The 14,251-nt window shown below is 40.4% G+C and overlaps 1 protein-coding gene across 1 annotated transcript in view; it reads left to right on the top strand.

Moving 5' to 3' along the window:
* Positions 1-12,723, top strand: part of AIDA (axin interactor, dorsalization associated) — a 164,912-nt gene extending 152,189 nt beyond the window's left edge. Inside the window, exons 8-10 of the mRNA XM_086927942.1 lie at positions 5,100-5,222; positions 9,346-9,463; positions 11,083-12,723. Coding sequence (XP_086784068.1) covers positions 5,100-5,222; positions 9,346-9,463; positions 11,083-11,179 — 338 coding nt within the window. The 3' untranslated portion in view covers positions 11,180-12,723. The remainder of the gene's footprint in view (positions 1-5,099; positions 5,223-9,345; positions 9,464-11,082) is intronic.
* The last annotated feature ends 1,528 nt before the right edge of the window (positions 12,724-14,251 follow it).

Here is a 14,251-nt window from a genome sequence, read left to right as displayed (position 1 = left end):
ATACTTGTCTTATCTTTAAAATGTCTCTGCAGTCAACTGTCTTAAAACTGTCCTTGACAACTGCTAAATGACTTTCTTTCTCGAAGTGTGTTTTAGTGCAAATGTGGGCTTCTGTGCTACATTTATACTAGTATTGAGGCTACATTTATAGAATTCCTGCAGTGCTAATTGGGCCTGCAGTGTGTGTTTGTGGTTCTGAATCCTCATCCCTCCCAATATAGAGCTACCTGTCTGGTTTTTTAAAGTTCAGCACAGTCTCAGTTGCTCTGCAATGGTAGTCTCTGGTTTGGAAGGCAGAAATAGTGTCTGCAGCTCTGATATACAGTACAACAACGACCCATATCTCTAACTCCGGATGAAAGGCAATGGTTGACAGCTACCTAACCTAAATCAAGTTTTATGTCTCACCATTTTGCTTTTATGACTTTTTTGAATGTCCAGTTCAGATTCATATTGTTCATTACTTGGCCAATATTCCTTCTCCCCAAAATGCCCAAGCCTGGCAGGTGTGATATTTATCAATAAGGAGTAGATCTGTGAGGGGACAGTTCTTCAGAATCCAGGGGTAACTCTTTGAGGATACAGTCGCTTAGTCATGGGGAGAAATCATTAACAATGTGAGGAGCTATTCTTCAGTGTTCCTCTCATATTTGTCTGCATGTACTTTTCTCCTTACCCTATATGTACATCGTCCACACCCAAATACACCTAGTTGGAACTATACACAACCTACCTTACCAGGCACCATTTCGGCGCTGGAAGAACACGTCAATATGATATGATAAACAGAACTAACTAGTACATTTATCTCAGGTGAAACCTCTTGGAGTAAAGCAGGGCGTCCTTTAATTTATTAAAGCATTCATTACTTAAACATCTGCCACCTACATTTAGGTCAAGTGTAGGGATGTACTGTTGGCAGCTTATTGTTTTTATGATGCATTAATCTTGCTACGTGTATTCCTCTCTGATAACAATGACAGCCAGTTTGTTGTGTAATGGCTCCTTCTTTGTTTTTTGTGCAATCTTAATGTTTCTGTTGTGAAATACGTGCCATATTGCAGTACAGCTCTCCCAGCACCCCTTAAATGTTTTCTCCGTATCCAGTAAACTGTTCCTCTTTGGCTCCGTCATGTTGTTCAGGTACCTTATATTTAGGCCTACAAGATTACCTGCTTAGCTGCTAAGGTGAAGTGACACATTCATTTGCAGTCCGCAAACTTGCAATCATGGGTTTGAGATAAAATTACTACCCTGTCCTCATCAAGTTTGCTGCACAGCAGCATCACTGACTGGGACATGTCCCGCATACCCTCAGCCATCTCCTTCATACCAGCCAGCGTGGAGGTCATAGTGCTGATGCCCTTCTCAATGTTCACCAAATGTTGTTCATTTGCCGCTGTACAGACAGAATTGCCTTCCCTTGCAGGCGCTGCATCTTGACCATGTTTGCCTCCAGCCCTGCGAAGACACCATGATCCTCCCCCTGCAAAGGTGGACGATGAAAAAGGCCTAGAAGAATGAGCCAACACAAGATTAATATTTAAAGAGCTTGGCCGCCCTACTCTGGACTCTGATTCAATTTGCTTTAAAGTTCTCTCTCATGCTGACTGATCCAAGCCAATGGCTTCTGGTGCACAGCTTAGGACTCTGTGCGCTTTACCACTTCTACCAAGTGCTAATAGCTTGCACCTGATTGGCATATTGAATTTACTTATACGTCCTTAGTAAACTGGTATACCATATACCCAGGACTGGTAAATTAAATGCTACTAGTGGGCCTGTAGCACTTATTGTGCTAACCACTTAAATATCCCCTTAAAACATGACTCAGCCTACCATTGCATCTTATTCGCCCTGGCAAATTAAACCCCATTGCATGGCCTAAAACTTCTTTTTGAATACATATGTAACCCATAAGGTAGGTCCTACCAGACCATAGGGCAATGTATGTACAAGGTTGGACATGTACTTTCCAGTTTTACGTGTCCTGATAGTCAAACTCACACATTGTTTTTAACTACTGGGAAGTCTACCTATCCCACAGGATAACATCGGATTGCCTTATTACATTTAATTAGTGATAAGCTTTGCTTGGGAGCAGGTCGAAATGTCATGTTTGGTGTCTAAGGAATCTTAATTTAAACCCTTTTGTAATACCTATATAAGGAGGGTTCTTTCATCACACTACAGTACTATGAGGATCTGGGCCCTTGCACTGTATTAAAGTTTACTTATACCATTGTTTATCCCAATCTATTAGGGAGTGGTGTTCGGGGTACCTGCTCAATCTGCGGATTGGGCTTTGCTGACTCTTGTGCTGTCCCGAGCACTTCCTACCTGACTAATATCCCTTATGTATGCCACAGTTATGCAGATTATGCCTGGCTGGGAGCTACAAAACAGGGCCCTGCTGTCCTGGAGTCATTATATAGGGAAAGGGGGCGGGACTCCTGTAGTTTCTTCCACTTCAAGGTTGGCACCAGATATAACATTTGGACCTTCAGACCCCCACTCCTCAGTGATTTTCTGGACCTGTGGAGGACTGTGTCCTTCAGATGACTAGCCTGTTCCACCAAGAGGACTGCCGTACTGCCTGCTGTGTGCCCTCAGAGGACTGCCTTACTGCCTGAAACCTGCCTTGTGCCCTCAGAGGACTGCCCTGCTGCTTGAGACCTGCTGTTCTGCTTGACAGCAGGATTTCCAGAGTGACTTTAAGGGCTGTCTGGCTGGCTTCATGATCAGAGCCTCAAGGGCACGAAAGGCTCCAACCATGTTGAATCTGCATCTGGGTCGAGCCTGAGTGAGCCCTGACCCTCCAGGTGGTGCCCTTCCTGTCCTGGACCTTTGAAAGTGGTGCCTACATAGCCAGAATCAAACCTTGACATGTTTTGTTCCAACCAAAAACTACTCTGAGAACACAGAGGAGTCCAGGACCTTCCGGCTCGCAAATTCGTAAAAGGTGCATCGCCTGTCATCCTAATTTCGCACTAGCTGCTGCTACGTTCTGCTCCGCAGCAACAAATCCTGTTCAGCCACTCATTATAGAAGGCTCATTAGGCCACGTGTAGCCCTTGCCAGCTACTGCCCACAGCTCCGTCCTGATAGAGATTTTTTACTTCCAAAAAAGAGCATAAGTCTTCAAGTGAAAATCTTCACCGCAACTTTGTCCATTGGCTCTCTGACGATGACACCTCCTCCGTGGACACGGCAGCTGCCTTGCACCATTGAACTTTACCTTCTCAGACATTTGTCTTCAGAATTTCCTCTAAGTTCGAAGGTAAGTGGAGTCCAGGCCCAGTCCACTTTGTGTATCTGAACCGTGCCCAATCGCAGTCAGCCATAACTTTCGACTTTGCCCCGGTCTCGCACAGCTAGATGTCCGCTCTTTGCGCTCTGGTCTTTTAGGTGATATTTTTTACTTTAAAATGTAACAATTCATTATTAATGTTCTACTGATTGTTTTTTTTCATTTTTGGTGTTAAATAATATATCACAATTTACTCTATTTTTCTAAATTAGTGTGGGATTTTTCTTGTCTTGTGTTGACACTTTATTGCCTTTTGAGTGTCTCCAAGTTAAGCCTGTCTGCTTGTGTGCCATGCTACAAGAGGGTTTAAGCGCAAATTAATTTAGTGAATTTTGTGGTTCACACCCCCTTTTCACAAAGTTTTTCAGAGCTGTCTTAAAGGATAGGTGACCCTGGATAATGTCCACATAGAATGGTTATTACAAAGATTGGGTCCAAGGTGCGGCCATATGTGCACCTTCGCTTGATCTGAGCAACCTTCAGCAGAATGGCAGAATCTGAATTTAAAATGCTAGAAATTGAGGGTCTCCTAAAATGTTCAGTGAACTGAGATTTGATTGTAGAACACTTCCTGCATAAGTGAGGCTTCTTCTGGCTTCAGTGATATAATTAGATTGTTTGGTGCCAACGAATTTCTTGACCGCAAAGTTTCAAATCAGTTGACATATTTTTTTTAGTAGGGAGCCTAATAACCCAAGGTATAGGCTGTTGCAGGAGTCTATTTTTGAGATCAGATATGCCGAGTTGGTCTTGCAAAGCAATCTTTGGATGGGAGAGAGTACTTTACTTATTTAATGTTGTGTGTTTAAGCAGAGTCGAGGTTGAAAGGATAAACTAAGAATCTCTCTTCCTCCTTGGACCTGCTCACCAACCTTATCTGTAAAGATAGCTACTTATGCTCTCTGAAAATCATCCAAGCTACTAATATTAGTATTGTAATAGTGACCAAATCAGATAAAATTATATTATTGCAAGATTACCAGCAGCGATCACCTTAGTTAATCAGGCATGATTGCTACAATTAACGTAAAAAGTCTTTATTAATTTTGAAATACCTCACCATGGGTAATGTAGAACAATCATAACTACAATGCCTCTGGCACCAAGGTAATTCCATTAGTAATAGGTCTCTCTAATGCTGCATGGTTTATCACTCAAATATAAACTTTAAATATATCATGAAAAAAAGCGTTTTCCCCCCAAACATTAGTTTGAGTTCTGAAATTACACATTTTCACCTCAAATACATACTTTACATTTTTTTTATACGTATATTAATTCAACCAAAGAAGTTCTAATTTAGCAAGCTGTGAAGCACACAGGAGAGATCCTTACAGGTAGCTGGAGGGCAACCAGTCGCTCATGATCTACTTGATGGAGAAGCCTGGTCTAGAGTCTCCTTCAACAGATGTAGTACCACTGCCTGTTTCCTAGCTGCACTCACTGTGCCTGTATGCAAGGCTAGGTTCAGCAACTTGATATGGTAAAGAGTGTTGGTTGGTAGCTTAATCACAGGTTCTGGACAGACGTAGTCGGGTGATCCAGGTTTGACTATGTGGAACACGTCTTTTACTTCCTTCACTGTAGGGTGGGTGGGATGTGCCCATCTGTAGAAGGCAGAATGTTGCATGCTAATATGTCTCTTTGAATCTTAGTAAGGGCAAAGGCTCCTAATACATCACATCAGATGGTCCTGGCAAGCCTTTTGTACTTTACTGAGTATTTACATGTAAAATAATCTGGTCTTGTAGTGCAATGTTCATGTAATGTTCACATTTGTATTTTACAGATTTAAATGGTATTGATTTAACTCCTGTGCAAGATACTCCTGTAGCATCAAGAAAAGAGGATACATATGTGCACTTCAATGTAGATATTGAGATCCAGAAACATGTTGAAAAGCTAACAAAAGGTTTGTTGTTGAACCTAGTATGACTGAAGTGGAAGCATGACAAGTAAAATGATTTATTGTGTAGAGTAAACAAATGTAGAGGAATGACTATGTTGCTTTGTAGGTTCTTAGTCTGTCGTCTTCAATTATATATGTCTAGAGACTTCTGCAGTCTCCTCCCTAGTCCTCCTTTTTTTATTTTTTACTCAGTCCTGACTTATTTGCTTTCTATTGATAAGGCTATGCCACCACTTTCTTTTTCTTTTTTTGTGACAACGTTTTTTAAGTGGTTGGAAACAGACCTAGTCATCATGCTCTTGCATTTGCAGGTCACCTTGAGAAATTAAGCATATAATCCACTTGTATAGAATGAGAAGACTGTAGGATTAGTGTGCTTGCTATCGGACACCTGGAATACTATGTTGAGGGATATCGGAATCTTGTACTGGGCATTTAAGAAGAACCTTTCAATCACTCTTTACCACCTCTGTTAAACTATAAATACATTTCCAGAGGGGAGAGAATGTGATCTGCATGGCAACAGCCTTGGTCCAAACAAACGACTGGGAAAGTGCTCGCTATCCGCATGTAAAAAGCAGCCCTCTTTACTCTTCGCTTGTAGTGGGTTTCTCGAACTGCTCATGGCTGTTCCCTTGAAGTTGCCAATTGGATATGCAGCACTGTTTCTTCCCCGGTCATCCAATATGATATTTGATCCTTCTGCCATCTCTTGTAGGGGTGGGAGTAGTACAGTTGATTGCATGACCATACTTGTCCTACCTTGGTGCCCACAATATGTTGGGATGGAGACTCCTCCGCAGATTACGCTTCCCCAGACCAAGCTGCAAACCAATGGTTGAAGTGAAGTAAACTTTCCTTTCCACTATTGCAGTGCGCAATGCCATGTGCATCTAATCCCTTGACATCAATTCACAATGCAAAATTGTACTAAGGACTTCAAATAGCTTAAAAAAACCTACAAAGACAAGCAGACAGGAAATCATTGGACGTATACATGTAATTTTAATAGCAGAGCTTCATCAAACAGATTGGTTTCCTTTAACTTTGGAGAACTCCTGACCACTTACCCTCCTTGTTCCTTTCAACGTCATCCTTGTTTCTTCCCTTCAGTCTCGTCCTGATCCCACCTCTCTCCACTTCGCTTCCTTCATAAAACTCACCTATCTGGTACCACTTTACCCTCAATTTAAGTTTCCTCGCACTCTTCTCCTACTAGTCTATTCTTCCTTCCTTTTCCTGCTTACTATGCTACCTGGTATGAGCTACAATGTGTTGTGTAGGGTAATACAATTCCTTAATGTAAATAAGAATTAATCTAACAAAACAGAACGCTCCCTGAGCTGATCGTACAGTAATCAATACTAGTCAGATTTAAACTGTTCAATGTAATTTTAGGTCCATTAGTCCACATACTTCTATTTGACTATTATCACATTCTCCCCCATTTCCCAACATTTACTTCTGCTTGTGCACCCCTACCTTGGCTTCACACCTGGTGCCCTATGAAGTGCAGTCCTAACTACTTAAAGGTTTTCTGTTTTGGGAATGTTTATCACGCTCACCCCTGCTGTATTGTTCCTGGTCCAGTCAAGCTCTGTAAAAAAATGGAGGCCAGTTATTGATTACCAACACTTCTAGAACAATGCATCTGTGGAATAGCTCAGGAAAGAATTCATCCCAATAAGCCAAAAGAATTCTGCTTAGTTGAATAGCCGTTGAAAGAAAGTAATACCACCAAGTTCACTGTAATAGCTGTGACATTATTTTTGAAAGGCAAATTTAAATAACACAGTGGCTCTAAACTGGGGCTGAGAGGAATTTTTATTAAGCTAGTGGAATTCCCTTAATCACACATTACACAATTTTGTAGGTTTCATTTTTAAACAAGTGTGTATCTGGCATTAAAAACTTTCACGAAATGCCAGTGGAAGACTGGTATGCACAGAAAACGCTTCTCGAAGAGACATTTTCTGCACTAACCATTCTCCTGTCAGTGTCTTGCAAGACGTTTTAATGCAAGGTGTGTGCTTGGGTAAAAAATGTGACGCGAGAAACCGGCAATTCACTTTTTATGGTGAAAGTGTAATTCATGAATTTCTGCAAAACATAAATTTACAAGATTCAGCACAACCCAAATGTACCAAAGCTTTCACATGTGTTGATAATTCTTTCACACAGATTCAATTGAATCTGAAGCAAAAATAATTTTGTTCCAATCTCTCTGGTTTATCAGGCAGTTTATAAAGATGGTCCACTTAATTTCCAGGAGAAATTCAAACAATACAGTCCAAGCCATCTGCTTTGGTGGACCAAGATCAAAAAGTCTTTTGCTTTTAGCTACTTAGTGGCCAACATTCAAATGCTCTCCCTCAACTTTAAGGGAAATAACCTTTTCCCTCCCATTCAGGAAAGCTTTTAAGACCTTGTTATCAGTTTCTCTCCTTCTTATCGGATGTGTTGCAGTCCTCATTAGCTAGAACGCCAGGACACTGTTTGAGCAACAGTAGTATCTCTATGTTTTCATAACATAGAGCACGTTCTTCATTTGAACATGAATATGCCTTATGTCTTCTGTCCTTCATGTCTGAAAATATTCACACCGTTTCTCAAGGGCTATCTAGTAGTCTCCCTCCAACAAAAAATCTTCTTTACTTGTACATTTAAAGCAAGCCTCCCACAACGTGTTGCTTACCCTTTGTACTCGTATTAACTCCAGTGTCAACAAGGTAACACCTTCACGTTAGTACTCTTCAAAAGGAGTACTAACTGATAGAGGAGAAGAGGTAAAGGTCTGTGATTGGTACTACTGACCAGTGATTTGTTCTCTACAGGATAGAGATCCAAAATATCATCAACGCTCTGTAAAACTGATCCATTTTATTATTGATTCCATGTTGGAATTCAATTATGGACACTAGTTTGAAACCGTCTCGGTCACCAAAAGAAAACCTACATTTTAGGCTGATGGTTTGACTTCCAGTTGGATGAAATAAAATGTTTGCTTTTATCAAACTCTAGGAATCCTGGAGTTCTTTACTCCAGGGCTTTGTTCTCTTTCTCTGAGGATCATTTCTTCTCTTTAGAACTGTTTTTAAACTTTATTATCTTGTCTAATCTTCTGCTTATGTGCTATCTTATTGCAATAACCCACTGTAAAGGATACCCATTTATTCATAATCTCTATAGCACAATAGAACTGGCATTCATCAAAATCGGATCCTAAAAAAACCGCTGTCTGTACTTCACCAAGCCTACACTTCAAGGCTGATTTATTTCCACTTGAACCAGTTTCACTTATCCTTTCAAAGTCGCTTCTCTTGTTGCTGAAGCATTCAATTCTGTAATTTGTAAGTCGTAGCCTGTGAAACCAATCCACAGTTTCCACGCGTGCCATCTACTTCATGTATGCAGCAAGATCCCCACTATCGTTCTGGACCCAAGGAGTGCAAAGCAGAGACTTGACTGTCCTGTTCGCCTTCAGTATACATGTGCCTCTAGTCTACCCATTCAGTGAATGTTTTTCCCTCCACCGTCCACAAAAAAGAATCCCGAAACGAGGAGGTGTGTAATTTTGTAACTAAAGATTTTTCAGCGCCTTGGAGCAGACTGACATAGCGATTTTTTATTTTTTTTTGATTTTTTTTTAAAACATTTTTTTACTTATACATACTAGAATAAAACCAACTGATAGAGCAAATATTGTGCAGTGAGGATGAGTGCTTAAGAGTTGTGTGCTTGTACCATGACCTCTAGCGTTTGAATAGGTAGTACCACTTGTGGTATTTGTTCGCGCTTTATAAATCTAGAAATAAATAAATAAATAAGTTAGAAAAAGATTGTGGTTAAGAGGGGTACATATGCTTATTTGGCAGATGTAGTGCTGCTTGATTGTATGTAACTTAGTCACCTGACCTGTCTAATATAATTAAGATCTAGTCTGCTGAGTACACTGAAATCTCTGTGGGTTGCAGGTTAGAAGAGCTTGTAAACCTTATACTGTAGGTTGCAAGTGTCTTTCTCCAAAACCACTTGATAAATTACTTGCACTACTGAAAAACAATTATTTAAGATTTGGCTCTTAAAAATTGATATGTAATGCAAACTTAATCTCCCATTTCTACAGGGGCTGCAATATTTTTTGAGTTCAAACACTACAAGCCTAAAAAGCGGTTTACCAGCACAAAATGTTTTGCTTTCATGGAGATGGATGAAATCAAATCGGGATCAATGGTTATCGAACTGTAAGTAAAGCAAAAAAGGCGGGTTTCCATACATCCTTGATTTGCGTTACTGCAACATTTGTCACAATATGTGGCATTTCTACTGCTAACCAATCACCTTTTGATGGGTAAACTGACCATGGACATGTGTATATATATATCGTCTCTAACTTGCTCAAGTACCCCTGTCGTGTGACAGTCGAAGCCATTGTCAGTTTTTGAGACTTGGGTAGACACCTCTAGTAGCATTCCATAAATAAATCTGTAAAATATGGCCTAGTGTTTACATGGGAGGAGTAAGGGCAGTGGTGTGGTGCTTCACATTGGAGGGATTACAGAAAAGAAATATGAATGGAAAGATGGAGATAGATGAAAGGTTTACTGAATAGGCATAGTCTTAACAGACATAGGTTTGACAATGACCCACCAGTGTTGCTTAGCAAACAGTAGTTGGTTGGGGAAAATGAGACCTCTAAGAGAGGACCATATTTTACTGAATAGAAGTGCAAGATGGACACGTGCAAACACCTACTGCTTCCCACCACTTGTCTCACGCTTCTGACCGCGTCTGGGCTATGATACTTTAACAAGTTTCCATGTGCAGCAACGTGCATTGTGTAAGTGCAACTTCTGCTTCCTTTGTATGGCCAAATCACTCCAACACCTTTATATAGTCTCAATTACTAAAGGATAAATCACTGGTGGTGTGTCTGTATGTCTGACTACCCCCAGTGTGTGAGCACACCATCCGGTGCATTTCTGACAACAAAGTGCGTCCACGTCCGATGTTTTGCATTGGATTCTTCACTGTCTTTAAGCCTCACCCCCAGCTCCCTGTGCACCGATCAGGATTACTACCAGATGAGTTGTGTGCCCCTGGTTTGCATAGCATAACAGAGCTGCTACTGTCAACATTTTTCCCTGTGTGATATGGGGACGTGGCCTTGGAGAGGCTGGTTTTTGTGCCAACCACTGCGTGAGAGGCACGTCTACCGTCTGCCTGACATCCCTTCCCACCCCAAACAAAAAGCAAACTGTTCTCAGTCTGCCATTGGTGTCCTGTGGAGACGTAAATGGCCATAGCCCACAGTACAGGTTCTACATAAACAAGCTGAGACACACGCTATGCAGAGGTTTCAAGCTCACCTTGTTTCACCGTGTGATATCTGCTCGTGTGACTGGAGGAGATTTCGTGTGACAAAAGGTAGCACTGTGCGAGTTAGTCGGCTTGACGTAGGGAATCTTGCTTATAAGGTGGGTGCTTTAGGACTCCCTAGTCAAAGATGAACACTCAATTGTTTTAGAAATGTCTTCACACATTTGATTAGTGAAAATACCACCCATGCCAAATGAAACATAAGCGTTTACCATTTCAACTAACATATTACAGGATTGACATTGCTACAATACATTTAAATTCATATATGATAAGACACACTGAAAGACCGGCTAAAAAGATCAAGGATCTTCATGGAGAGGACACTGGTCTGTAGTTCCATGATCTTGGTCACAGGTGCTGGAATAAAGCTTGGCAGCTATTCCTCCTAAGATTCCAGGATGGTCCAGATTGGGCTCGGTGTGGAAGACCTATTTGCACTCCCTCCGCTGCCGCTTACACTTTTTGCATCTTTGTATTACAGGTACAAAAAACCAACCGACTTCAAAAGGAAGAAGCTGCAGCTGCTAACCAAGAAACCACTTTACCTACATCTTCATCAGACTTTACTCAAGGATTGACGCGCTGAAGCTGTACTGAAAGATTCGCTCTCCCACATGAGACTAACACATCTGTGGTGGAATCCATTTCGTTCATAGTGATCTTCATCTGGCTAGGGCATGGATCCAGGTACTGCCAGTGTGAGGTCAGCCTTCTAGCCTTCACAAACGGGACTGCACTGCCACGGGCTACAAGTTTATTCCTGAAGTACAAGATTTTATTAACCTACCTCGGTGCAAGCTCATCACACGTCTTGTGTTTTTTATTTTTTTACAACAGATTTCTTCATCTGAAAACTTAAAATTCTCTTTTCTAAGGGAATTAATAGAATTCTAAGAACCATATTTGACATTTGGATATTCTCGTCAAAGCTGCAATAACAGTGTAATTGTAGTTGGTAACATTTCTACCTTAGCAAGAAATCTTCACAGATGAGTGTCTTAATTCACAACAGTGTCTTAATTCACAACAGAATTTTTTTTTTCTTTTTATGTTAGGCTTATTTGCTAGCTGATTGAAACAACTGTTTATTAAAAAAAAACAAGGTGAAAGGAAGGATTATGTCTGGGTTTCACCAACTTTAAAACTAAGGTGCCATTTGCCTAATTATTTTTAACTTACTCTGGACATTGACCTTGCAAACAATTGTGCACCCTGTAAGAGGAAATGCTGGTTCTTCTAAGTCTGAGCACCAGTGGCAGCAGTTTAAAATTCATACATAATGCATAGTTCCTAATTTTCAATGGGATGGGAGTCCATGTAGTTATTGGATATGCATTGTAGTTTAGTTTTTAAACATCTGAAATATTTGTAGTTTGGCTAAAAATGCAATCACATCATGTTCACCTTGTGCTCAAGTTCACATTTTTAAAAAAAGTTTTATTGCAAAAAATATTTTGTATTTGCGCCATTAGGACTGATTACCAATTTACATTGACTGGTGTAATGAAGGAAAAACGCTTAAAAGTTTGAAAAAGAACATTGGTCTTTAAAAGTTCCACTTCTTTGTGGGTTGTACTTAGTCCTTTTCAAAACCTTGTTTGTTTGAAAACCTTAGGGAAGCATGTGGCCTTTCTTGCCAAACAGCATTGTATTTATTACTCCTAAACAAATATTTTAACCTTCCTGGCTGTGAAAGGAAAATTGCCACTCTAGCATTTGCACAACTAAGTTGAGTTTGGAAATCTTTAAGTGGTTTGTGTTGTAGAACATTTGCCGATGTCAAGCCACAAATTTTGTTACACTTTAACTTTTTTCTTAATCGCTATTGGGAGTTTCTTGTACCCTCAAATTATGGGTCTCATTTTCATTGCATGTCCAGTATGTGTCCTCTTCAGTTAATAATGAAGGCAGTGTTTCAACCTGTAAAATATGTAATCCGGGGAATACTCAAATATCTGGATCTTATCTATTTCTTACATAGTGTACAGATTTTCACGTCCAATTGTTTTTTTAAGTCAAAGAGTTAACATAAATGAATGCTGTGTTTTAATGTGGGATTTTTAAATCAATCCTGTAAATACCTTTTCTGTATTAATAAATGCTACAAATGTCATTACTCTTGCCACTGAATCTGGGTGGAGTTTATCTGTAAGCGAGCTAAAACTTCTGTTTGTTAAATATAAAAAGTGGGCGATTTGCACCATGGAGAGACAGTCTGTTCTTGTGGCTCTTTAGCACTGATAGTTTCAATCCATATGTACACATCTTGTACCCTTGCATGATAGTTTACCTAGTTTAAGCTGACAAAGGAAAGAGACTACCTAGCAGGACCTAAATGATTTTGGGAAGTTCTCCTCCCCCCCCCCCTCCCCCCCACAACTTATCGTGGCATGCTTCATTATTTATTTATTTATTTATTTATATTTATAACTATATGTATGTATATGTATATGTATGTATATATATGTATATATATATGTGTATGTATATATGTGTGTGTGTGTATGTATGTATGTGTGTGTGTGTATATATATATATATATATATATATATATATATATATATATATATATTACCTACTGGCGGTTGCCAGTAGGTATATATAGTTAGGATTTTTTCTCTATGGGACTTTTGAAAATTCTATGTCTAATAACTTTGGCGTTTGTGGACGGAATCGGCTGAAATTTTCAGGAAAATGGCACATTTTGTTTCTGAGCAGCCCCTGAAAATTTGGGGGGGGTTTCGTCAAGGGGGGGGCCAAGAAAAAAGAGGGGGCCCAAAACGCGTTTTCCCATTCATTTTTCCATAGGGCGTTTGGCCTCACTTTTAGCTCGAACGGCTGAATGGATTTGCACGAAACTTGGCAAAATTGTAGGGACTGTTAGCCCATGTGCCTTTGCTTGGTCTCAATATATGTGCTCCAGTGGATTTTGAGAAATTAACGTTTTAAAAAACAGATATATCTGTGACTGCGTCCCAGGTAGCGCTCCGGTTCGCGTAACGGAGCTTTGCGAAGCGAAGCTGATTGGCTCTCCGGCGTCTGTCAACATTCTAAACAGTCCGGTGCGGCCGCCATCTTGTCTCTCGGTAGGATCGAGAGACAAGAAGAGGAGAAAAACGAAGGGTGAATTTAATGAAAGGGGGCAAGGTAGACCCTTCTTGACCCCCTAGGAATGATGTTGGGGTTATTAAAGGGTCCCCTGGGGCAAATAAAAAAAAAAAATTTTTGCGGAAGAAGCGCATCCCGGTTCGCGAACCGGGTCGCGAAACGGGAATTCGCCATTTTGTGTTTGTTTTTCCTCCATCTTGTAATGTTAAGTAAAACTAATGTGAGAAATGGGTATAAGGGGGTACGGGAGATGTATCCTGACCCCCTATGTTTTCTGAGGGTGGCTGAGGATGCTCATATATGTTGATACTTGTCTTCCAGCGGCTGCGCGTGATCTATTTTTTTTTTTTTTTTGCTGCGTGACGTCTGTTAACGTTTGATTCGAAGGAAATCAGGAAGTGTTGACCGCCATTTTGACACTGCGAGTAAATATATTGTTAAAAATAATTGTTATAAATTAATTCGTATTGATAAACATTGTCTGCGCCATCTTGCTTTTTTTCCAATGCCACACTTTTGTCGTGCACGGCAGCCATTTTAGA

The sequence above is a fragment of the Lissotriton vulgaris genome, chromosome 6 (genome assembly GCF_964263255.1).
Source record: "Lissotriton vulgaris chromosome 6, aLisVul1.2, whole genome shotgun sequence".
Classification (NCBI taxonomy): Eukaryota; Metazoa; Chordata; class Amphibia; order Caudata; family Salamandridae; genus Lissotriton; species Lissotriton vulgaris.
Note: the sequence above shows the minus strand (reverse complement) of the source record. Positions and strands in the feature narration are given on the sequence as shown.